We start from the raw sequence: 23315 nt of genomic DNA on the forward strand, positions 1-23315 counted from the left end.
CGTCGCCTGCCGCGCTCCGCCGGCCGCCGCGGCTGCCCCCGCGCCGCCCGTCCCGCTGCTCCGCCCCACCGCCGGCCGAACCGGGCGGGAAGAACCGGGATCCTCAGCCCGCCCCGCCCCGCGCTCGCCCGCGCACCGGGGCCACGCTGCGCCGAGTGAGGCCGCGGCGCGACCCTTTGTCTTCTGGTCCGTGGCGCAGGCAGCGCCGCGGGCACCCCGCTGTGTGGCCATCAGGGGGCCTCCGAGAGGGTCCGTGGCGTGCGCGGCGCCGTTCGACCGCCATGTTGAGTGTGGCGCCGCGTGCCGCCCGCGCGCCGTGTGTCGCGATGGAAACCCTGGCGCGACCGAAAGGCCGTTCCCATCGTTTATTTATTTACTGATCGTTTCAGCCGCAGCGCGGCCCCCAGCGCTCGCGCGGTCTGCGAGGCCAACGAATGACCGGGGTGAGACGCGAGCTCCGGAGACGAAGGGGCGTGGTCTGGGCGTGCTGGGGGCGTGGCCAAACCCGAGGTTATAAAAGGCAGGCAGACACCACCCCTCCCCTCAGTCAAGATGGCGGCGCTGAGGGCGGCGGGGGCGGCGCTGCTGCGGCCCCGGGCCGGGCCGGCCCCGGCCGTGCTGGGCTACCACAAGAAGGTGAGGGGCGAGCGTGACGCGGGGAGGGACGGGGGAGCGCGGGGGTCCCTCGCTGACGCCGTGTCTTGGCAGGTGGTGGATCACTACGAGAACCCGCGCAACGTCGGCTCCCTCGACCGCAATTCCAAGAACGTGGGCACCGGCCTGGTGGGCGCTCCGGCCTGCGGCGACGTCATGAAGCTGCAGGTGACCTTGGGGACCCGTTGGCACCTGGGTAGGGTCACACGGGACTGTTGCCAGGGTTAAAGCTGCCCGTGTTCCCTCATGGGCTTCCCTCATGCCCGCCTTGCCCGTGTCCTGTGCCTGGGGCAGGGCCAGTCTTTCTCCCCGCGGGCCCGGCTGGGGGGGACCTGGCTGAGCTGAACCGGGCACTGAAGTGTCCCCAAAATGCTCCCGCAGGTGGAAGTGGACGAGAACGGCAAGATTGTGGACGCTCGCTTCAAAACGTTCGGCTGTGGCTCAGGCCATCGCCTCCAGCTCGCTGGCCACGGAGTGGGTCAAAGGGAAAACGGTGAGGGAGCTCCGGGAAGGCTGCAGGGCTTCCCATGTGCCTGTGTTCTCTGTTGGGATCACGGTGAAATGCTCTCCAGGGAGTCCCTGCACTGCTCTGTGCTGTAGGAGTGACTGCCAGCACTGTCAGGGTTTCACTTATAGGGCAATAATTGTCTTTTTCACCAACCATCAGAGAATCATTAAGGTTGGAAAAGCCCTCTAAGATCATCTAGTCTGACTGTTCCCCTAGCACTGGCAACTCCACCACTCACCATGTCCCCAAGTGTCACATCCACATGGAACAATTCCACCAGGAAATTTCTTTGTGTCTTATGCAATGAGCAAAACCAGGCTGATGGCAGAAATTTTAAGTATAGAGAACTTTTAGATCATTTCTGCCAGCAGCAAATGCACCTCAGTGTTATGATAGAAGATGAACAGACTTGAAACAGGCCAAGTGGGGACAGTGTGTGACACTGATGTGTCTGTCAGACATTCCTAAATTCCCACATCCCTCACTGCCCTGGGCAGCTGAGAGGATCCCCCCCGTGGATTCTGCTGGCTCTGCAGCATTAAACCTCTTAGCAAACACAAACAGCAGGGCCCTTGACCACCTCTGCCTGTGTTTCAGGTTGATGAAGCGCTGAAAATCAAGAACACAGATATTGCCAAGGAACTCTGCCTTCCCCCTGTCAAACTGCACTGCTCCAGTAAGTAAAAACCCTGCATCTCAGATACTCTGGAAACAGCACAGATGCTTCTGGATGCTGTTTTCCAAACAATTTCTGTACAACATTGTCCCTAAGAGAAAACATGTTCAGATTTCAGGCTTAATTCAAGAATTTTCAGAGCACTTCAATATTTTGGAGCCTGTAGCTCAGCAGACTGATAATAACAATCAGATTCTGAATTCTGTTATTATCTGAAGTTACATTACATGAAATCAGCATTGTAGGAATTCAATATTTTAGGAATTCCATTCAGATTCTACTCCTAGTACCAGTCTACGCTGCTGGTCTTGTTTGCTCCCTGCTGCCTGCTTTTGTTTTTACTTCATCTTTTGCCCTGAAAGCCCTTGAATTGTCCTTAAAATCCTTTTTTTTTTTTTTTGCTTTGCAGTGCTGGCTGAAGACGCCATCAAGGCCGCCTTGGCCGACTACAAACTGAAGCAGGATCCAAACAGAGAATCCGACAAAAACGCCGACAAAAAAGCCAAGAATGCCTGAACTGCCTGCGCAGCTTCCCCTCCTCACTCCCTCCTCACTCTGCAGTGCAATTCCCGAGCTGTTGTAGGACCCTGTGCACTACTCAAGCTGTAAGATACGCACAAGTTACGCACAACGTGTCCCTGTGGTGTCCAGGCACCCCCTAGTGCTCACCTGGATGGGGCTGCTGTCCCCTCGGGAATGCCGCGGGAAGACTCCGCTCCGGAGACCAAACCCCGCTGTCCGGTACTGCAAGGGCTGCACTTTTCATTTTTATTTTGGGAAGATGTCTAGTTTTGCCTAATATCTTATGGAATTTAGTGGGAAGTGTTGCCCTGGTTTGGATGTGTGTGAGAAGATGTGTGGCCGTCCCTGGCTCTGGCTGTGTCAGGGTTGGTTTCGTAATCCGGGGGCAAATTCCTGCTCTTGGAATTCTGGGAACCTTTTGCTGGTGCCAAAGGGAAAAGTGATCAGGAAACACTGGTGGTTTCTGCTCCCATCCTATCACCACTTAATTTTTGAAGCTCTTGTTTGAGGAACAGCCTGAATTTTAGGGTGTTTTCTCTCAGAATTTCAGTCCTTCACTCACCAGGTGCTCTCTTAGAGCTGTAAATCCCCCAAGGGATTTACAAACCCCAAGGAAGGGGTTTGCAACTGGATGACCTTTAAGATCCCTTCATACCCCAACCATTCCCAGATTCTCTAAAGTACACCCTCAGACTGGAGCCCCAGTGGGGAATAGCAGAGCTGAGGGGGAGCTCCCAGAGTTCCTCTTTTCTGGAGGAGTATTTCCAAACCAAGCAGACAACACTTTGGCAGACTTCACTTTTTAACCTTCTAACCCCCCCACAAGACACCTCACTTCCCAATTTTCATACTGAGGGTGTTGTTAAACATTTAAAACCACATTTAAAAAAAAATTGTCTCATCCTGCTCCATCCGGGCACAATAATTGTAATTTTTAACACAGAGGTCACACGTTGCTGCGAGTTTGTCACTCACAAGGTCCCTCTTGTGGTTCCTCAGCTCCTGGCACCCTCCAGCAGTGAGGAATGTACCTCTCCCTCATGGAACCATCCTGCTATTTCCCAGTTTAAAAAAAAAACAGGGAAGTTTCACCCACTCACATCTGCTTTGGGGCAAAACCAGCTCTTTGTGGTGGCACACGCTTCCCGAGGGAAGGTTGTCCTGAGGCAAGGACATAATGGGATAAAACACAGGGATTGCAGGAGGTTCAGGGGTACAGGGATGTGCTGCTTTTGAGGCAGAACAGCCTCACTCACCTTCCAGGTTTCCCTGCTGTCCCCACTGCAGCAGCTGCACCCCTGGGCTGTGGCTGAGTCCCCACAGCCCCTCCTCAGCCCCACAGCTGTGGGTACAAGATAAAGGTTTCCTGGAAGGGCACGTGATGTGCTGATGTGGGGATTGATAACACCCTGCCCAGGGCTCCACTGGCCCTGGAGGAGCACAGGGACACAGGGACTGTCCCCTGGCCGCCCCACGGCTGAGACACACACGGGAGAGGAGCTGTGCGGAAGAAATGTTTATTTCTAGCTGAAGGGGTTCAGGAAGTGAGGCAAAAATCCAGCTGGGCTCTGGGGTGGAAGAAGGAAAGGAGGGTCCTTGTCCCTAAATCCTCATCTCTCTTTCCCTTGGGTGGTCTTGGGCAAAGCTGACCCGTGTCCTACAGACCTCCAGCCCTGGTCCCATCCCTTCTCCCAGAGGGACACAGCTCCCAGCCAGGAGCCTGGCACGGACCAGGCCTGCTGCTGCTGATTAAAATAACATTTGGGAGGAAGCTGTTGGCACAGGGGGGGCAGAGCTGCAGCTGGGGGGAAGCACCCACCCAGTGCCTGGGGTGGGAGAAGCCCCTTGGGCAGCAGGAGCTGGGACTGACAGCGTTCCAGTGCTGGGGAAAGCCACCAGCTGGCAAATCCCCCCCATGAGCATCCCACCAGCACCAGGGTCGGGAGAGCTGGGAGGGAACGGGATCTTCATCGGGGCTTCCTTGAGCCACCACGTACATATGGAGCCTGATCCACCCTGTCCATCATGTGTCCCAAGGCAGCAGCTCCTCAGGCTTGCCTGGGACCGTGTCCCTGCCTCAGATTCCAGAGGGAGCCTGGGAGCCATCCTGGGATACATCAGGGGTGCATCCTCCATCCTTGCTTCCTGCGCTCGCCGCTTCCTCCGCGCCCGGATTTTGGGCAGGGGTCTTGGGTTGCTCATCCCCCAGCTTCTTCTTTCCTTCCTCCTCTTCCTCCTTCTCCTCCTCCTGCTGAGGGGAATTCTGCTCGCCCTGGGCCCCGTTGGCCAGCGGTGCCTTGTGGGGGGATTTGAGGTTCTGGGCAGCAGTCAGGATGTCGGCCTGGAGCTGCCGGCCGCCGTCCAGCGGCTCCTCCGCGCCGGCCTCGGGGGCTTTGTCCGGCACCTCGCTGAAGTCCCGCGCTCCCCCCGACTTGTCCCGCTCATCCACGTATTTCTTCTTGGGAAAGGAGGAGGGATAGTAGGCAGAGGCCTTGTGCTTCTGCCGGACGATGACAGCGGCGCAGATGATGAAGAGGAGGACGAAGGACAGCGAGCCCACCACCACCACCAGCAGCAGGTACTCCTTGAAGAAGTCCACCAGCCCGTCCAGCACGCCCGGCGCCGAGCTGTTGGTCACCGTGGTCCCCGGTGCTTCCCCCACGGTGGGGCTGATCCGGGGGGTCACGGGCTGGGCGGGCAGCGTGGCTGACGCCTCGTCCCCGTCCCCGCTGCCCGCCGTGTCCGGCAGCACCGGGCGGTGCCGGGGCGCTGCCGCCTCAGCCGGGGCTGCCACCAGCAGCACCAAGAGCAGCAACCACGTGCCCATGGCTGAGCCCATTCCCAGGAATCCTGCAGGAAACCTGTGGGATGAGAGAGGTGAGGGACACGTTAATACCCCAACAGAGCGAGCTCCCCAAGCCAGCCCTCACCCGCCTGAATTTCCTTATGGAAGTGGAAAGGCAGCTCCGGTTTTCTCGCCCTGACAGAGCAGGGGGCTCTGTTTGTTTTCCAAGGGCACAGCTGGAAGCCAGCTGGGTGGGATTGCTCAAGGCTGGGGACCAGGGCTGCTGCCAGCACCCAGCTCCAGACAACGGTCATTTGGCTGATTAGAGAATTCCTGAAAAATGGAGGTTTGCAGTGGAAACTTTGACACAGGCGACGCTACAAAGGGGCTGGGCCTGGTGCAAGAGGCATTTCCCAACCGCCGTCCCAGACCGTTAATTCCCAGCTGGAACATGGCTAAAAATAGTTTGGGGCAGGATTTCACCCTGGTGCCACCATGTGCTTGAGTGGAGCCGGGATGGGGTGTGGGACAAAGGGGCAGCCCCAGAGCTGGGGTGCAGGGAATGGGGTCCGAGCTGCCTGAGTGTCCCTGGGAAGAGGAGAAGCCTGGCTTTGTCCCTGTGCCGTGCTCCTCGCCCAGATGGGGCTGGATCTGCCCCATTCCACAGCTCACAGTGCGCTGCAGGACACGGGACACGCGCTTCCCAGCCCGGAGCGATGACCGGGGTGAGCCCCTGGCCGGGCTCTGCACCCCACGGGATTTGGGATCTGGGACAGGGACGTGACCGTCTCCACCGCGAGACATTCCCGAGGGATCCACGCGTGCCACGCCACGTAACGCCATCGAGCCATTCCCAGGGCTCTTCCCCTCCACACAGCTCCATGGGGAGGTCTCAGGAAACAGCTCCCCAGGTACATCAGCAGGGACCCCCCCATGACAATTCCCCAACCTCAGGCTCCCCAAATCCCAACCCACGTCCCATTTTCCCCCCAAACAAACCCAAGCCAGCAGCTTTACAGAACAAGAGGGACTCCAGCAGCAGGATTTGGCTTCCAGGCTCTCTCCTGGCTGCACAATCTGGTTTCCATTAATCCAGTGCAAAAAAACGGCAGCAGAGGTGGGAGGTGCCCCGACCCCCAACCCTCCCGGCTCCCCATAGGCACTGCTGTGGCTCTAGGGTCACAGCACTGACCAGCACCAGGAGAATGAAGGGTTTGAGGGGCTGAGATGAGGGCCTTCATCCTCCTCTCCTCCCCAGACAGGGGCCCCTCAGCTGGAAAGGGGTCCCGGGATGGGGACGGCACCGATTCCCCGGCAGCCATCAGAGCTGAGGAGCAGCCGTGGCCACGCAGGGGCTGAGCAAAGCCCAAAGCAGCGCCAACAGCAGGGCCTGGCACCACGGGCATTGCCAACCCTCCACCCCATCCCAATCCCCTTCCAGCCCCTTCCTTGCCCACCCCCAGACCCACAGCTCCTTCCCAGCTCCGCTTCCCGACCGCTCCAGAAATTCAGGGTTTTGGTGTTGTCCAGAGGCAGCACGCTCCGATTCCCGCCTGGGAACGCAGCCATGTGGCCGACTCCATCCCGTGTCCCGCCGTGGGGACCATGCCCTGCCCTCACTGCAGCACCCCTGGCTGTGGGACAGCCTGTGCCCTGCTCCAGAGCCCCCCGAAAATTGGGGAGCAGCTGGGCACATCCAGTGGGATCCTCACCTTGCCCGCGGCCGGCGGGAGGCAGCCGGGAAGACGGGATCTGTCCCACACACCTCGAGCCCCTTTCTGCAGCCTGCTGGGATGGAGCCTCCTCCTTCTCCCTCCTCTCCTCCTCCTTCTCCTCCTCCTTCTCCTGCGTCGCAGCCCGGGACCAGCTTGTTCTCATTACGGCCGGGATGGGGAGGGGGTGTGGGAGGCCAGGGAAAGGCAGGCAGCCCAGCCCCTCCCAGATGAAATCCAGCTGGGGCTGGGGGTGTTTCCTGGCTTATCCCGTCAGCAAAGGAGCCACGGTGCCCCCCATCATCAAACCCCATCATCAAAAAGGGGCCACATTTTGGGGTGCAAGTGGCATGAGAGTCACACAGGGAGTTGTTTTTAATGTTGTTTTTATCCACGAAGGTGGGGGTAATGCACACCCGAGGGGAACAGTGAGAGGTGTGGGCTCAGTGCCCTGGCATTATTGAGGCAGTGGGGCAAACATGGCATGGGATCATCCCCGTAATTTCAGAAGAACATTTCCTAAAATCCCAGCCTAGAAATGCTCTGGCCTGGGCACCTCTGCCTTGGGGTGCAGGCAGGGACACAGGCAGGGGTCCCCCTGATTCCCCAGACAAACACAGCAGCCTGCTCAGCTCCCTGGGTCCTGGTCTCTAGTCTTGGGGTCTGGGGGCATCTCTTGAGCCCCCCCAATCTCTCTCTCCCCCTGCCCTGGTCCCCTCGGCCTGGCCTGAAGTTGCTCAAGAGGCTGCAGCCGCTGGGTGACCTCATCCCGTTGCTATTTTTCTCTGGGGACCTGCCAGACCCCCCAAAAAGCCGTGGCCAGCGCCTGGGGACCTGTGACCCCCGCGGGGTGAGGGGCCGGGATTCTGTCCCCTCGGCCGGAGTGGGGCTGGCGCCGCTGGGGTTTCTCCGGCGTCGCCGCCGCTCCCCGAAATAAAGGCTCCGTCCGTCTGGCTGCCCCGGCGGCTCCCTGCAGCTGCTCGGGCGGCTTTTCCCGGCCTTAAGTGCTCAGTGATGAAATCTTAGAGGGGAAGGGGGAAAGGCGAGGGGAGGCCGGGGGCGAGGAGTTCCAGCAGCATCCGGCCCTGCTCCTGCAGCCCAGGTGGGGATGGGGCTGAGTTCCCCCCACGCACCCAGTGATGCCGGTGTTGGGCTCAATTTCCTTGTCCAGCGTCTCCATTCCACCCTGCCCAGGGGCTGCATCCCACATTGTCCAGAGTCCCCATTGCCACTGATCCAAGAGCCCCATCCCACCCCAGCCAGGATCCCCATCCTGCTTCGCCCAGAGTCTCCATCCCTCCTTGTCCAGGATCTGCATCCCACCGTGCCCTCGCTTCCCACCCTTCATTGCTCACACTCCTCATCCCTCCCTGCCCAGTGTCCCCACCCTCGCAGCCGGGATCCCCGGCCCAGTTCCCGGTGCCAGCTCCCACCATCCCATTACGATGCCGTTTTTGCCTGCAGCGGGCGCGGGCCCGGCCCCTCCGAGCTGGGCAGGGCCGGGACCGCCCGGTCCCGCCGTGTAATTTGGGGCAGCAGGAACGCGCGGCCGCGCAGGGCTGGGCTCGGCGGCACAGCCCGCCCGGGGAACCGGCAATTTGAGGCATTGCAGCCTTGCTCTGCTTCTAATTTGCTTCTCCGGGCTGCGCTTTGCTGTGCCAGCAAAATACCCGGAGGGCGCCCGCCCTGCAGAGCTGCACGGGGCGCGTGGAGCTCCATGTGCGGCGTGGGATTGTGCCACCCCCGGCCCGCTGTCCCCCTCCACAGCCCGGTGCCACCCATGGCCTCCTGTCACCCTCCACAGCCCGGTGCCACCCTCTGTCCACTGTCACCCACCATGGCCTGGTGCCACCCATGGCCTCCTGTCACCCTCCACAGCCCGGTGCCACCCATGGCCCCCTGTCACCCTCCACAGCCCGGTGCCACCCTCTGTCCACTGTCACCCACCATGGCCCAGTGCCACCCATGGCCTCCTGTCACCCACCACAGCCCGGTGCCACCCTCTGTCCGCTGTCACCCACCACAGCCCGGTGCCGCTCCCAACCCCCTGTCACCCACCATGGCCTGGTGCCACCCCCGGCCCCCTGTCACCCACCACAGCCCGGTGCCACCCATGGCCTCCTGTCACCCACCATGGCCTGGTGCCACCCCCGGCCCCCTGTCACCCACCACGGCCCGGTGCCACCCATGGCCTCCTGTCACCCACCACGGCCGGCCCGGTGCCACCCCACCACACCCTGCCCTGAGGATCCTGCTGTGACACCGCGCAGGCTTCCCGTGAATTCCTGTGCCGTGAGGCAGGCGATGGCAGCCCGACAGGAGCTGCTGACTGCGCCAAATAGGGCGATTCCCGGCTCCCTCAGTGGAGGAAAGTTTCTCCTCGCTGGGCTCCTGCTGGAGAGCAGCCGGCACAGGGCTGGGAGAACGGGAGCAATCCCTCGGATCTGCCCCCATCCTATTCTTCAGGACGCACCCGCCTCATCCTCAGCGGGGGCAGAGGCTGGATGAGCTGCTGTGGGGTGAATCCAGAGGATGGGAGCATCCCTCTTCCCCCATGGCTGCTTTGGCTGGCGGGGGGACACAGTGGGACAGAGCAGGGTGGCATCAGCAAGGAGCCCACGGCCAGGGTGTCCTGCATGGGGACCGGCCATGGCCACCAGCTGCGGGTCCCCTGGCCCGGCTGACTCACCCATAAACATTTACATTCACAGCCGGAGCGGGGCTGTGCAGCTGCCAGGATCCAGATGGAAACTATCCCAAGCTCAGGGTGAATGTAAACAGGCAGCAGGGCTGGGATGCAGGTGAATGACCACGCTGGCAATTCCTCCTGGATAACCAGCCCAGAGTGGCCTTCGAGGAGGCTGCAAGCTTGGGGATGTGGGGAAGGGGATATGGGGATGTGGGAGTGGGGATGTGGGAATGGGGATGCTGAATCTGGAGGGGCAGGGGTGAGGATGGAGAGATGGGGACATTGAAGCTGGTCACAGCAGGAATGGGGATGTGGGGATGTGGGGATGGGGAGCCTGGGCAGAGCAAAATGGAAAAATAGCGACATTGAGCCTGGCAGGACAAGGAGAGTCCTGGGCTATTTTCACTCCCCCAAGGAAGGGATCAGTTGGTGGCCTGAGGGGTGACTGACACCTGCCTGAGCGGGTGAAACGCTGGGACCTTTGCTGGCCTCTCATGGATTTGCTCTCCCCATCCCTCCCAGTCCCAGCTGGACGATGCCGAGCCCCTGCGGCCACCGTTCCCCCCGGGGCCGAGCACCTGACAGGCAGCGGCGGCCCCGGAGGCGTCCCCGCCTCGCTGCAGCGACCGCAGGCAGGAACACGTTGTGCCACGAGCGCACCCGTCCTGTCCCTGTCCCCGTCCCCCCCGTTTCCGCCCCGTCCCCCCCGCCCTTCCAGCTCCCACGAGGCCGAGCAGAGGTCCCGGGGGCTGCGGTCCCATCCCCAAGGTCCCGGGCTCTGGTCCCTGCCTGGCCGCGGGTTTCGTTTCTGCTCCCCCAGGGGCTTGAGGGGGAGGATGGAGAAGCGAAATTTTGGCAGCAGGATGTGGGCAGGCGGCGGGGCCGGGAGGGGGCTGGCGGGTCCCTGCCAGGAAGAGACCACCGTGTCCGGGTAACTCTTTAATGGGATGGGACTCGAAGGCTGAGCTGGCCGCGGGGGAGCAGCTCTGTCACACTGGTCCAAGCTAAAACACCGGGGGACAGGGGCGCCCGCCCTGCCCGCGGCTCCAACGGGGATCGCCGCAGCGCTGCGGGATGCAGGAGCCATCCCTGGGGCTCAGGAGTGCTCCGGCAGGAAGCTGCTGAGAGTCAGGTTGTCTCCATCGGCCTCGGAGCTGCCGTCGGGCAGCAGCAGCTTGTGCCGCCGGGCGGGGACAGGACGGGGGCCGGCGGCCGCCTCGGCGTCGGGCAGCAGCGAGGAGATACAAACCATCTCGGTGCGGCTGAAGCGGCGCTCCCCCGTCCGCGCCCGCCGCCACAGCAGCGTCCCCAGCACCCCCGTGCTCACCAGGAAGGTGGCGGCCACCAGCCCCAGCAGCAGGATGGCCAGCAGGCACTTGCTCATCACCCCGCTGGGCTCCCAGGGCACCGCGGTGCCCACCGGCGTCGTGTCCCAAGTGGCCGGGAGGGTCGATGCAGGCGGAGCTCCGGATTTCTTGGGTTTCCTGTAGCCCGTGCTGGTGAGGACAAAGGCTGGGCGGGCTGTTGAGCGTGGCCCCGTGGAGGAGTCGCTGTCCAGGCCATCGGTCACTGTGTCCTCCTCGATGAGTGCCGTGAGCCAGCTGGGGGTGGTGGTGGGGATGCTCTTTTGGGCTGCTGCTGGTGTGCCAGGTTCTGAGCCTGGCAGCAGCAGATCGGGAGCAGGGGAATCAGTCTCATCCATGGGATCAGCTGTGGTTGGCACCATGGGTGCCCGGCTGGCCTCAGTGCTGGGAGCTGCTGGTGGGGCAGAGCTCGGGAGCAGATCAGGATCAGGGGGATCTGTCTCATCCATGGGATCGGCTGTGGTGGGCATCCGGAGCAGACTGGTGGTGGCACTGGGCACTGCTGGTGCCACAGAGTCCTCCAGTAAGCCAGGTTTAGGGGAATCTGTCTCATCCATAGGCTCGGCTGTGGTGGGCATCCGGAGCAGACTGGTGGTGGCACTGGGCACTGCTGGTGCCACAGAGTCCTCCAGTAAGCCAGGTTTAGGGGAATCTGTCTCATCCATAGGCTCGGCTGTGGTGGACACTGCAAGCACCTGGGGCAGGCTGGTGTTGGTGCCGGGCACTGGTGCTGCAGAGCTCAGGAGCAGCTCAGGCTCGGGGGAATCATCCATGGGATCGGCTGTGGTTGGCACCTGGAGCAGGCTGGCCTTGGTGCCGGGTGCTGGCACAGAGACACCATTGCTCTTGTCACTGCTGATCATCGCGGTGGCACCGGGCTCCTGCCCACTGTCATCCCTCTTCCCACGGGAGAGGGGCAGGGGCTTGGCCTCCCCCCAGACCCACTGCCCGCCCCAGGGCAGCCCTGGCTCCAGCAGCTCAGCCCCACACGCCCACAGGGGGCTCAGCACCAGCAGCACCAGCAGGGCCCGGCCCAGCGCCATGGGACCTGCAGGGGACAGAGAGGACAGGTGACATCGGGGGTCCCGCTCCCCGCGGGAGAATGCTGAACCCCAATGAGGGATCACACTCCACCCGAGGATCCTCCTTTTCCCTTCGGGTTTGGGGGATGGAGGAGGCACCCAGTATCCTGCCACAGCCCCCACCTGCGGGAGCTCAGCCCGGCTCTGCTCCAGGAGCAAGTTTTGATGAGGAAGTTGAGTGTCTGGAAATGGGAAATCAGCCGTGATGGAGGCGGCTGCTGCGGGACGGGGCAGTTGCGGGATGAGTCTCCGTGTGGAAATGAAAGCACAGGGATGTCACCCTCATTCTGACAGACACCCCCTGCCAGGGTGCCCGTCCCCCCCTCCCACCCTCCGGGCTGGCACAGGGCTCCAGGGCTGAGGCCACCATGGGCCTGTGTCTCTGTGCTGGAGCAGGAGAGGCAAATCCAGCCCAAACTCACCCCAAATCCCCCTGTTCCATCACCAATCCTCCCCCAGCTCCCTCGGCAGCCCCGGTGGGTGGCGGCCACCGAGGTCCCCGAGGATCCGCACCCACCAGCATCCAGACACGGCTGAATGCTCCGAGCATCCCCGGGAGGCTCCCACAGCCCCAAAGCACCCACCCCCCTCTCCAGACCCCCAGGGACCAGCACGGAGCGTGGCACCCCGTGGCACCCTCAGGGACCCTGAGCATCCCCTTTGCACCCGGAGCATCCCCGGGCCCGAGCCGCGATCCAGGCCCTTCCCAGCAGGGCTCACCTGTGCTGATGGGCGCGGTGGGATCCCAACTGCAGGAATCAGAGGCGAGGGCTGGCACGGAGGGGCGGGGGCAGCCTTATCACCGGCACCCGCGGGGCGTCGTGGGCCACCCCCCGCCTGCACCTCCGGCCGGGCGGGGAAGGGAGGGAGCGCGGAAAAGCGGCTGCGGTTTCGAGCCCGCGGAGGGAAGGACGTCACGCCGAGAGCGGGGCCAGCGAGGGCTGGGGGCTGCGGGCACCCCCGGGGAGGGTGGCAGGGTGTGGGCTGCACGCCACAAAGGGGCTTCCTCGGAGGGCTCGGCCTCACCGGAGCAGCTGCGCGCCGGGGCTCGCGTCGCTCCGAAAGCAGAAGTGACGGCAAACCTGGTGCCAGGGCTGCCACCCCCGCGGGCACGGTGTGGGCATGGCCAGGGAGGGAGCCAGGGTGCCCTGAGATACCTCAGGGTATCGGGAACGAGGTGGAGGAGGGTGAGGGCCTGACTTGATGCTTTGCACGGCCCTTGCGCAGGGCTCCTTCTCTCTGCACCATCCCCAGGATGCTCGGAGGGGCTCTCGGGGGGGGCTGCCTGGTATTGTCCGGGGTGTTGTCCCGGCCTCGTGGCATTGGCACGACAGGAAACCCCCCGCCCCAACCGCAGGCTCGGGCGGGAGGCGCAGCCGCAGCCGCAGGAAGGTGCTGCAAGAGGCACATCCGCAGGAACGGGCTCGGGGTGTCAACAAGCCCCCGCCCTCGGAAACCCCGGCCCGTCCCCGCTCCGAAACACCTGGCCAGGGGGCTGGAAAAGGGAAGAAAAGGGGTTCAGGATGTGGGATGAGCATCCCTGGGATGGATCCATGGTGCCCGGGGAGCACTGATTCTCTGGGAGCATCCCTGCCCGGCTTTGGGGCGGCGCCGGGGTCAGGGTGTTCGGGCGGCGGTTGTGCAACATCCCCTGAAATGCCTCAGCCCTGAGAAAACTCAAACCTGGGTGGAGTAAGAGATGCTGTTTCCAGCCCGTGCTCTGTGTAATTTCAGACTTCCTGCAGCCTGGAAACAAATTTCACCTGGGGAAGAGCAGAATGAGCCCCCCAGATCCAGGGTAGCTCCCAAGCAGGGCTGTTCCTTCCCAGGAACACATCACCCCCATCCACCCCGAGATCCCATCACATCCCACATCCAGCCAAGCTCTTGGGCTCATCACTAGGAATCACCAGGAGGATTCCATGTGTGACACCAGGAATGGGCCCTGGCTCTCCTGGGACAAGAGCAGAAGGTCCTTAAGGACCCCTTTATCCACAGCCCCCCACTGAAGCATCCATCATTCCATATCCCAGTTATCAATCACACCTGGAATGCCGAGAGCCAAAGGAAAAGCCAAGCAGAGGCAGTTTATAATCAATGACTTTTATCTTTTGAAAATGGAAGCAAATATTTGGACAGATACTCTGGCCGCTCTATAAGAGCGCGTCTTTCCGGACTGGGCTGGTTCTCTCCCGGGATATCACGGCTACAAAAAGCTTCAGGCACTGACTCCGGTTGAGCCTGGCGAGGCATCAGTTCATTTAAATAAAATACAGGCTAGGAACTAAAATCTCCCACACCCCCACCCCCGGGCACCTCAATCCAGCGGCTCCCAAAACTGATTTCCCTCCAATGTTAGGAACAAACCCGAGGTCCCCGAGCACACAACCCTGAAGTCACACGTACAAATCAACACAGAAATCACCACTGTGGGGAGAACAACCTTCGGGTTTGGGATCCAAAAGAAAAAAAAAAATCCATAAAAATACACATCTCAGGCATTTACTGCAATACAGAAACGTCACCAAACAGCCAAAGAACCTGGAGCAGCCGGATTGTGGATCCACGGGCACAGGGCAGGGGATGCCACTTGTCCCTAAAACACAGAAATCCCACTTTTCTGAAGCTTTCCTGCTCTGCAATCCCACCACATCCTCTGTCTCCTCCATCCCGTCCTCGTGCCTCTCCAGCTACGTCCCCTCTACGGCCGATTCTGCCTCCACACACACATCCCTCCACAACAGGGAATCCTTAACCTGGAATTCTGAACATGCAAACACTGGGAAAAATGGAAAATCAGAGAATTCCTAGCTAAACTAATGGAAAATAAAAAAAAAAATCAATCACTTCAGCCTGGATGAGGGACTCGTGTCCACTGGGATGCTCCGGGTGGGAGCACACGGAGCTGCCACAGGGACAGAGTCCAGCTGGGATAGGGATCCAGAGCTCTCAGACACCTGATGGTCTCTGCCCACCTTTGGATTCAGGATGGGTTATCAGCACTCCCTGGCACTGCAGGGATGGGCTGTGCCAGGAATGGCAGCACCAATCCCGCTTGGCACAGCTCTGTGGGGTGTCCTGGATCCCATTCCCAGCACAAGGACACAGCCTGGGAGCAGGGAGCCAGCCTGCCCCATCATCCCTGACAGCTCCTCCACAGGGCAGAGCCTGCCTGAGCACAGCTTTGCTGAGCTGAGCTTCCATGGGATTCCAGGAGGAGCTCGCCAGCCTAGAGCACTCACAGGGCCTCTCCCTGCAGGATCCCAAAGGAGCTGTGTGAGAAACCAGCTCTCCAAAGTGGGATCAAATCCACCCTCCCAGTCCCTTCTGCTCTGAAGGGTTGGGAGTGCAGAGGGGGGTTTGGGGTTGGATCTGATCTGGGAACAAATCCTTTCCTGCATGGAAGGGTGGGAGGCAGGAATGGGAATGATGGACAGGAGAAAACAAATGATAAAAAAGTAACAACAGAGGCATTTTGTTTGTGGAGAATTATCATGGAAAAATCACTTTTCTGCTGCTAATGCTGCTTTGGAAGCACAGAAAATTCCTATTATCAGCACTGGTGGGAAGGGCTGATGGATTCCAAAAGCTCCTTAAAATCCATGAGCTCAGGAGTGTTGGGGGGCAAGAACAAGGATTTACAGCAATGAGTGCTGGCATCCCACAGCTCACCTGGAACTCCATGCTCCATGGATAAAAACATTCCTGCATGGAAGTCACTTCTGCCTTGAAATGGAAATAAAAATGAGCAAGTAAAACGGGTGAGTTTGGTCATGGAAACAAACCTTGGGATTGTAGGAAAACGGGAACATGGTGCTGGCTTAAAACTTCAGTAGGAAATAAATCCCCTCATTCAGAATGATATATTTGTATTTTTCTGTCAGCCAACAGGGCTGGGGACATGTTGTGGAGCAGGAAAGGCAGCTGATCCCATCTCCAAGGGGATTCCACAGGGAAGAGAAAGGAAGGGAACCCACCTGATTGTTCCAAATGGAGGATTTATACAAAATAGCTTCAGCTTTGTTCTCTGCACAGTGTAAACACCCCCCCCACACCCCCTGTCCCTTGGAATGGAAACACAAATACTGCAAAAGTGGCAAATAAGAAAAATAAAAGCGATTTTTTTTTTCTATTTTTTGGCAACTCTAAAAAAAAAAAAAAGTTTAAGAACAATGTGGCGTTGGTCCCTAAATCTAGAAAAAGATATTTGGGCATAACATTGGAAGTCAAGAATGGTTTCGTTTTTCAAGGATTCATAATAACATCTGGGAAAAAAAAACCCAAAAAAACCCCTGTAAAAGTAGCACTTCTTGTTTTTGACACAGTCACAGAAATTCATCGGAACATTGGGAAACGAAAAAGATCTTTCACTAAAAAGCTTGGCTTGAAATCATCGGCTCTCTTGACGTGGATTTAGGAGAACAGGAAAGCTCGTACTGGAATGCTGCAGGCTGCTGCTGGCTGAACTGGGAGCTGGGATGTGCCTGGGCTGGGGCCCCGTCAGTCCGCGATCTTGGCCATCTGCTGCTCCAGCTTGGAGATGCGCTCGTCCTGGCTGGAGATCGTGTCCTTGATGGATTTCAGCTCCTTCAAAATCTCGTCCAATTTGGCGTCGTTTTGCTGGAAGATCAGAAGGGATGAGTTGGGAGAGCTCTGGGGTTCTCCAAGGAAAGGGCTCCTCCCAGTGGGATTGTTGGAGGGATGAGGGTGTGACAGACTCTGGAGCAGTTGGGATGCTCAGGGCATGGAGCAGCATCTCCAGCAGCCCCCATCCAGGAGCAGTACCTGCTCTTCAAGCCATACTTTCCTCTCTGTCCCAAAGGACAGGGATTAGTGGTGAACAAGGTGCTGGTGCTGGGTTAGGGTTGGACTTGGGGATCTTGAATTAGGATTGGACTGGGGGATCTTGAGTTAGGGTTGGACTGGGGGATCTTGAAATTCTTTTCAAACATTTAGTGGTTCTGTGATTTAGAAAAAGCAATTTCAAGTAATCTTCCATATCTACAGAAGCATTAGAGTCACAGAATCATGGAATACCCCAAGTTGGGAAGGACCCACAGGGATCAATGAGTCCAACTCCTGGCCCTGCCCAGGACCCCAACAATCCCAGGCTGTCCCCTCCAAATGCTCCTGGAGCTCTGGCAGCCTTGGGGCTGTGACATCTCATGGGGAGCCTGGTCAGTGCCTCAGCACCCTCTGATATCCAACCTAACCTTCCCCTGGAAGAGCTCCAGCCATGCCCTCAGGTCCTGTCACAGGTCCCACCCTGGCATTCCCACCTGAGGCCATCACCCCCACAATTCCTGGAGTTTACTCACGGAGTTTGAGGCATCCGCTGCTTTCTTTGGAGCGTTTATGAGATCACTCTTCTTGTTCCCAGCAGGTTTGTTGTCCAGTATGTTCTTCTTGACCACCTTGAGATCCCTGTTTTTGCCTGGAATGTACCCGTGCTTCAAGGAGATGAGGAGCGGATCAGCGTTCTTCCCCTCAAACCACTCCTCTGCTTCCAGAGCTGCTTCTGGGCCGGCTGTGTCTGGGTACAGGTCATCCTGGAAGAGGTCAGACTGCAAGGCAGGAGACATGGATCAGTCAGGAGCTCTGGGAGGCAGGAGCTCGCTCCAAAGCCTGGCCCCAGGGCAGTGCTCACCTTGCGGGGAACCGTCATGATGATGGGCTCACACTTCCTCTCGTGGAGCTTGAAGAACCTGGTGGAAAAGGAGAGGTGGGACAGGGAGTGAGGATCAGGGAGATGGAGATGGGAAAGGAGCAACCCCAAGGAACCACAGAAATCCCTGGGACCATCAAGTCCAACCATTCTCCCAGCACTGCCAAGGCCACCATAACCCACGTCCCCAAGTGCTGTTAAATCCCTCCTGGATGGGGACCCCACCCCTGCCCTGGGCCGCCTCTTCCAATGCCTGACCCTGCTTTCCATGAAGAAATTGTTCCTAATATTTGAGGACATTTCCCTTTGTCCTATCACTTGTTTCCTGGGAGAAGAAATGGCTCATGTTCCCAGCCAGCAGTGATGTTCCCTCCTGGAGCCACTACAGTGACATCCTGAGATGTCTCCTGCCCTTCCCAGGTTTTCTGAACCATGGCTCCCCTCTGCTCATTGCTCTGCTGCTTTAACCACTCCTGAAATCCCCAGCCCCAGCTCCCAGCCCTGGGATGAGCTCTCCTCACCTGGCAATCTCACACTTGTTGACATCAAGGCCCCTCTTTGGCATGAACCCCATGCCCCTCTGCGGCTCTTTGCTGCTGAAGGTGTTGAGGTAGTGAACGTACGGGGACTCATCCGTGATCTCGAAGTAGCGGATGCTGCTGTCACCCTGCAAGGAACCCCAGGAGAAGCTGCAGCACCTGTGTTCCCTGTGCCCACACTGCTGCTCCCATTTCCTTCCAGGAATGCTGCCATGGACAGCTCACAGCTGTTTTTGAAGCCCTCCACAATCTGAGTCCATCAACTGAACAATTCCTCCAAGTCCTGTTCCAAACACTGTGGGACAGGGATTGAGCTCTGCTTCCAGGCTGGGAGTGGCCTCTTCCCCACTTCTTGTGGAAAAACCTCCTGCCACAATCAGGCAGAAAGGCTAGAAACCAGTTTATCCTTAATTCCAAGCAACTCCACCACACTGCTGTCTCTGAAACTGCAGGAGGGTTGGCAGATGGAAACCAAGCGTTCCTCATCAGCTGCTACAAAGATGGGATTTATGAACGTACTTGTATGGATCTTCCTTTGTAATTCCTTGCTCATCTTGGCTTGGGCTCCTATTTGTAGGAGTCCATCACATGTGGGCACCAAATTCCTACAAATTGCTTTTAGAAAGGAGCACCTAATTCCAGTTTTCTATTCTTTAACCCCATAAAATTACAAAGAGTCACCACATGCTCCAGCATCTCCAAGGACAACACCCAAAATGCACCTTCCGCCCATACCAGTGTAAAATCATCCAGTTCAACAGCAGCAAGAAATGTTTAGGCAACAGTGTGGGACTTGTTGCATTAGGAGCAGCTTTACCTAATCCATCTCCAAGAAACATCCAGGTCCTTCCCAGGTTCTGCAGTGAGGATCAAACCCATTCCAGAGCAGCCTGGTCTCTCTGCAGCCCCACATTCACTGCAGCACTGATATTTTGGGGAACATTTCACAGGCCCCACTCCCTCCAGGTGCCTCCAAAGCCTCTCCTTACCTTCCCACACAGGTAAATGATGTTGGTGTCTGGGTCGTAGAAGGGCAGCAGGACCCCGTTGCTGGTGTCCATCTCGTGAAGGGCTATTGGCTCCTCCATGTTTTTCTGGAAATAAAAATGCCAGGAATGTTAATAAAGACTGGAAAAGCTTCTGTTCAGAGAGGGAGGGTCTAAATTATTAACACTCTGCAGGCAGTGAGCTCCCAGCGGTGTCTGCACCACCCAGAAGGATCCGTGTGTTACAACAAATGCTGGGAATGTTCATGAACTGATTCATTCCCCAAGGGCATTTTAATCACTAAATTAAATAAAAACAGGAGCCAGGAAAATTCACCAAGTCAAGGGAAATATGTGACACAGTGAGTTAGTGTCAGTAGGATGGGAGATGGGACAGAGCCTCCTTCCCTGGGGACACTCAGAAGCCACCTGGACACAATCCAGGTGGTCCCTTCCACCCTGAACCCTCCTGGGATTGCTGCTGGCCTGCTCTCCACAATGCACAGAGAGAAGTGACCTTCCCACAGCCCCTCTGCTCCCTGTGCATCTTCCCAGGCACTTCCAACCTGCAGCTCCTGCTCAGTTCCTACACTGAGTGACCACACAGCCAAAATCATGGAAGCAGGAGCAGGCAGCAGATGGAGTGGGAATAACCTCAAGTATATAAACTATGAATTTAGGAAGGAATTCTTCCCTTTGAGGGTGGTGAAGCCCTGAAGAAGAAGGCCCCAGAGAAGCTGTGGCTGCTCCATCCCAAGGCCAGTTTGGATGGGGCTGGGCTCATGGAAGGTGTCCCTGCCCATGGATTGGAACGGGGTTTGCTTTAATGCTCCATCCAACCCAACCCATCCCACGATTCCATGGCTGCAGGGCTGGGTTGGTAGGAGCAGGGCAGGGATGTGAGGAGCCCAGGGCTCCGGGCTGGGCTCGTACCGGGTTCCACAGGGCCAGCTGCCGCTCGCTCATGCGGCTGAAGCCGGTGGTGAAGATGTTCCCGTCTGCCAGGAAAATGGCTCGCATGGGCCGGGCTCCCTCGTGGGTTTTCTCCTTCTCCTGGAAGAGAGGAGCAGGTCAGGATCAGCAGTGAACAGAAAAACCCTTGGAGTGGTGGCTCCTCTCTGGACACACTGCTCCTCCAACATCCAGCTCTCCTCCTCCCCTGCTGCCTGAGGGAAGAGCCCAAACACTGAGCCACGGGAGAAGGGGACATTCCTGGCTCATTCCAGCTTTGCCAATCGGCCTCTTGCAAGGCTGAAGGAAAACCTCTTTGCAAGCTACAACTAAAGCTCTGCTTTGCATGCACAACTCTGGAACTGTAATTATACAAAAGGATTAGATGTGGAATTACACTCCTGCAGGTTTAAAACTGAGCCCTAAAATCCCAGTTCAAACACTAATCCCAATAAACCCAGACAAATCCTCCAACTCCTACTATTCCTCCTGTAATTTCTGAAGAAAGCGACTGAACGTGGTGTGTAAAACCCACATATTTCTGCCATATTTTCTTCACTCCCTGCTGGAGTGAATCCAGTTGTCTCTTTAATGATTAAGCAAACTTACAGCAACAATTTCTTGTTTCCTGGGGTCAATAACTCGGACTTTTTTGTCTTTGGAAGCTGTGCAGATGAGGCTGCCGTTGCGATTCCAGCTCACGTTGTAGATCATGTCCACGTGCATGTCATCCAGGTTGATGAGGGCTTCTCCTGTTCCCACATTCCAGATGATGATGGCATTGTCACAGCCTAAAATGGAAATAACAGCTCCAGTCACAGAACTGGGGGACACAGGGGCAAAGCCAGAGGTGTGGAACGAGGGATAAACCCCCTGCAGCTCCGAAGGTTTTTTTGGGGAAACCAAAATGCAGACTGGGAGCTCAGGAGGGATTTTTAGCAATGGAAAACACCCAGCTGATCCAACAATCCAGCTGAAAGGACTCAATTCTTTCCTTGGGACCCAACCCATGGAAGTCTCAGATGGTACCAATGGATAATGAATTATCCAATTTATTTCCATAATTATGTGACTGATTTTTAGTGGTCAAAGGAATCTCATACCATGGACTGTACCAGCCAAGGAGACAATTTGGAAAATGCTGACCATGAGAGCTTGTGGGAGGAACAGCTGGACTCTGGGATACTTTGCAGGGAATCAAAAGAAAAGAGAAACACTTGGGCCTGTTCTAAAAGTATATGAGAACAGGTATGTAGGGAATGCAGATGTCAATTGTTCTTGCAGATCAAATAAAGTCTGGAACAACTGTCATACTCCAATTCCAGACAATTCCTTGGTGCTTATCCCTGTAAACTGAGGATGAAAAAGGCTGAGATACAGAGGGGGCTGTGAGCCACGTGTCCCAGTGTTCCCAGCTACTGCCACAGGTCTTGTGATTCCCAGGGATCTGAGCAGCTGGGAGAGGGAAGAAGGAAAAGCTGGAGAGGAAGGAAGGCAGGGAGAGGAGCTGTTGCCCATTCCTGTGCTCCTACCTGCGCTGAGCAGCACGTTCCGCGCCGTCGGGTGCCAGGCCACGATGCCAACTCTCTTGGAATGCCCTTCTAGCACCACCACGGGCTCTGTCAGGGACAGGGTGAGCCCGTTCTCGGGTATCTGCCACACCTGGGAGGGACAGGAAAGCAAAGGAAAGCTGCTCAGGCAAGGGCAGCCCCTCTGGAGAGCACATGGCTTGGCTGCTTCCCGCGTCCCGCAGCCGCCAGAGCTGTCACCTCTTGTGTAAACAGGGAGGGAATCAGGGAGGGAATCAGGGAGGGAATCACTCCCAGCTGTCAATGAACCCTTGGCTGATCCATGAGGAACATCCTTCCTCACTCATGCACCAGCACAAACCCACAGCTCCTCACGGTGCAAGCCCTGTATTTCCATGTGCACAGACCCACTCTGCTCCTGCTCCCCAGGGAGTCTGGAAAATCTCCCCTGCAGCTCCAATTCCATGGGAACAAGCTGCTGTCTTTCCAAACTATGCCTGTGCCTCACAGGGATGATGCTGCAGCTCTCCCACTGCCTACTTTTGATTACTTTAGGAACACCAGCAATTCATTTTCCTGTTAGATTCAAGATTCTTCCTGATCCCATTTAATCAGGAAAGAAGAAGCCAGAGCAGCCCAAATCAGCACTGCCTGTTCACTTCTTGCCTGGTTACACAACCCTTCTGTTGCAAACTTCCTCAGGGAAGGGCCACCAGGAGGAGGAACAGCCCCCCAAGGATGCCAGAGCACTGGAATTCCAGCAGGAGGGAGGTGGCTTTTGCAGCTGGCAGCGACCAGGGGTGGGACAGACAAACCCATCACCCCAAAGCCCCAGGGCAGGATCAGCCCCACCAAAACTATTCCTGCAATTCAGCACTGGACAATCATCTTGGAGTTGAATTTGACCTACATAGAGCGTATTAAAAAATGCCATGGAATTCAGGGAGAGCTCCTCGGGGAGCAGTTGGAGCTGCTGTAGGTAGGTGGCAGCATTAGAGCATGTTTGCTTTGCTTCCCATTGTTTGCTTTTCCTGGAGCTGGGAGAATGGGGCTGGCCAGCCCCTGCCCACGATGCCCAGCAAGCTGTGGGATGTGAGGGAGTGGATTTAGGAAGTGAGGCAGACTGAGATGGACACGTGGATTTCTGTGCTAATCCCATTTTTTCCCTTCTCGAAGGAATGACTGGCTCTGGGAAAAAAAACCCAGCAAGATGCTGAGATTCTCAGTAGGTACCAGCTCACCTCTAAATAACCCAAAATTGATTTAGTTTTTCTTGGACACAGCTCCCAGTGCCATCCTTCCCAGCACCCTCAGGCTCCCAGGAGGAATGACCACAATGGGAACACTTCCCCAGGAGAGGATTCCACTGCAAGGGGTGAAAATGGTCACAGCCCCAAGGCTGCCAGAGCTCCAGAGCCTTTGGACAAGGCTCTCAGGCACAGGGTGGGATTGTTGGGGTTGTCTGTGCAGGGCCAGGATCAAACCAGGTTCACAAGGAAATTACAGAACTTTGGATGCAGGACTTACCCTGCCAAGGGGGAGGACTCAGTTCTGTTCTGCACCATCTCAGCCAGGAAGGATCCTGAGATCCCTCCGAGCAAGTGCAAAGGAGCCAGAAAACTCCAGGATCAAATTTAAACATAAGACAGCAAG

At 57.7% G+C, this 23315-nt stretch overlaps 4 protein-coding genes across 4 annotated transcripts in view; 1 reads left to right on the forward strand and 3 right to left on the reverse strand.

Moving 5' to 3' along the window:
• The first annotated feature begins 531 nt into the window (after positions 1-531).
• Positions 532-2660, forward strand: ISCU (iron-sulfur cluster assembly enzyme). The gene is given in 6 exon segments (XM_036393490.2): positions 532-636; positions 709-822; positions 1036-1098; positions 1100-1147; positions 1760-1838; positions 2248-2660. Coding segments are annotated over 6 exon segments (495 nt in total). The 5' UTR covers positions 532-552; the 3' UTR covers positions 2355-2660.
• A 1241-nt stretch (positions 2661-3901) lies between these two features.
• Positions 3902-6467, reverse strand: TMEM119 (transmembrane protein 119). The gene is given in 3 exon segments (XM_036393489.1): positions 3902-5224; positions 6170-6278; positions 6281-6467. Coding segments are annotated over 3 exon segments (1083 nt in total). The 3' UTR covers positions 3902-4437.
• Positions 6468-10481: 4014 nt separating this feature from the next.
• On the reverse strand, positions 10482-12973 carry SELPLG (selectin P ligand). The gene is made up of 2 exons (XM_036393378.1): positions 12713-12973; positions 10482-11958 (listed from the first exon to the last, which is right to left on the reverse strand). Exon 2 carries the CDS (start codon positions 11951-11953, stop codon positions 10643-10645), a length of 1311 nt encoding a protein of 436 aa, XP_036249271.1. The 5' UTR covers positions 11954-11958; positions 12713-12973; the 3' UTR covers positions 10482-10642.
• Positions 12974-14079: 1106 nt separating this feature from the next.
• Positions 14080-23315, reverse strand: part of CORO1C (coronin 1C) — a 39986-nt gene continuing 30750 nt past the window's right edge. The window contains exons 4-11 of the mRNA XM_036392970.2: positions 21666-21795; positions 20743-20924; positions 20116-20235; positions 19186-19290; positions 18179-18324; positions 17640-17697; positions 17311-17556; positions 14080-16612 (exon numbers count right to left, since the gene is read on the reverse strand). Of these exons, the coding sequence (XP_036248863.1) occupies positions 16493-16612; positions 17311-17556; positions 17640-17697; positions 18179-18324; positions 19186-19290; positions 20116-20235; positions 20743-20924; positions 21666-21795 (1107 nt within the window). The 3' untranslated portion in view covers positions 14080-16492. The remainder of the gene's footprint in view (positions 16613-17310; positions 17557-17639; positions 17698-18178; positions 18325-19185; positions 19291-20115; positions 20236-20742; positions 20925-21665; positions 21796-23315) is intronic.

This window comes from Molothrus ater, chromosome 18 (genome assembly GCF_012460135.2).
Source record: "Molothrus ater isolate BHLD 08-10-18 breed brown headed cowbird chromosome 18, BPBGC_Mater_1.1, whole genome shotgun sequence".
NCBI classification, from domain to species: domain Eukaryota; kingdom Metazoa; phylum Chordata; class Aves; order Passeriformes; family Icteridae; genus Molothrus; species Molothrus ater.

What these genes read in the sequence shown, in the direction of transcription:
- SELPLG (XM_036393378.1), bottom strand. Translation starts at nt 11,953, where the DNA reads ATGGCGCTGGGCCGGGCCCTGCTGGTGCTGCTGGTGCTGAGCCCCCTG.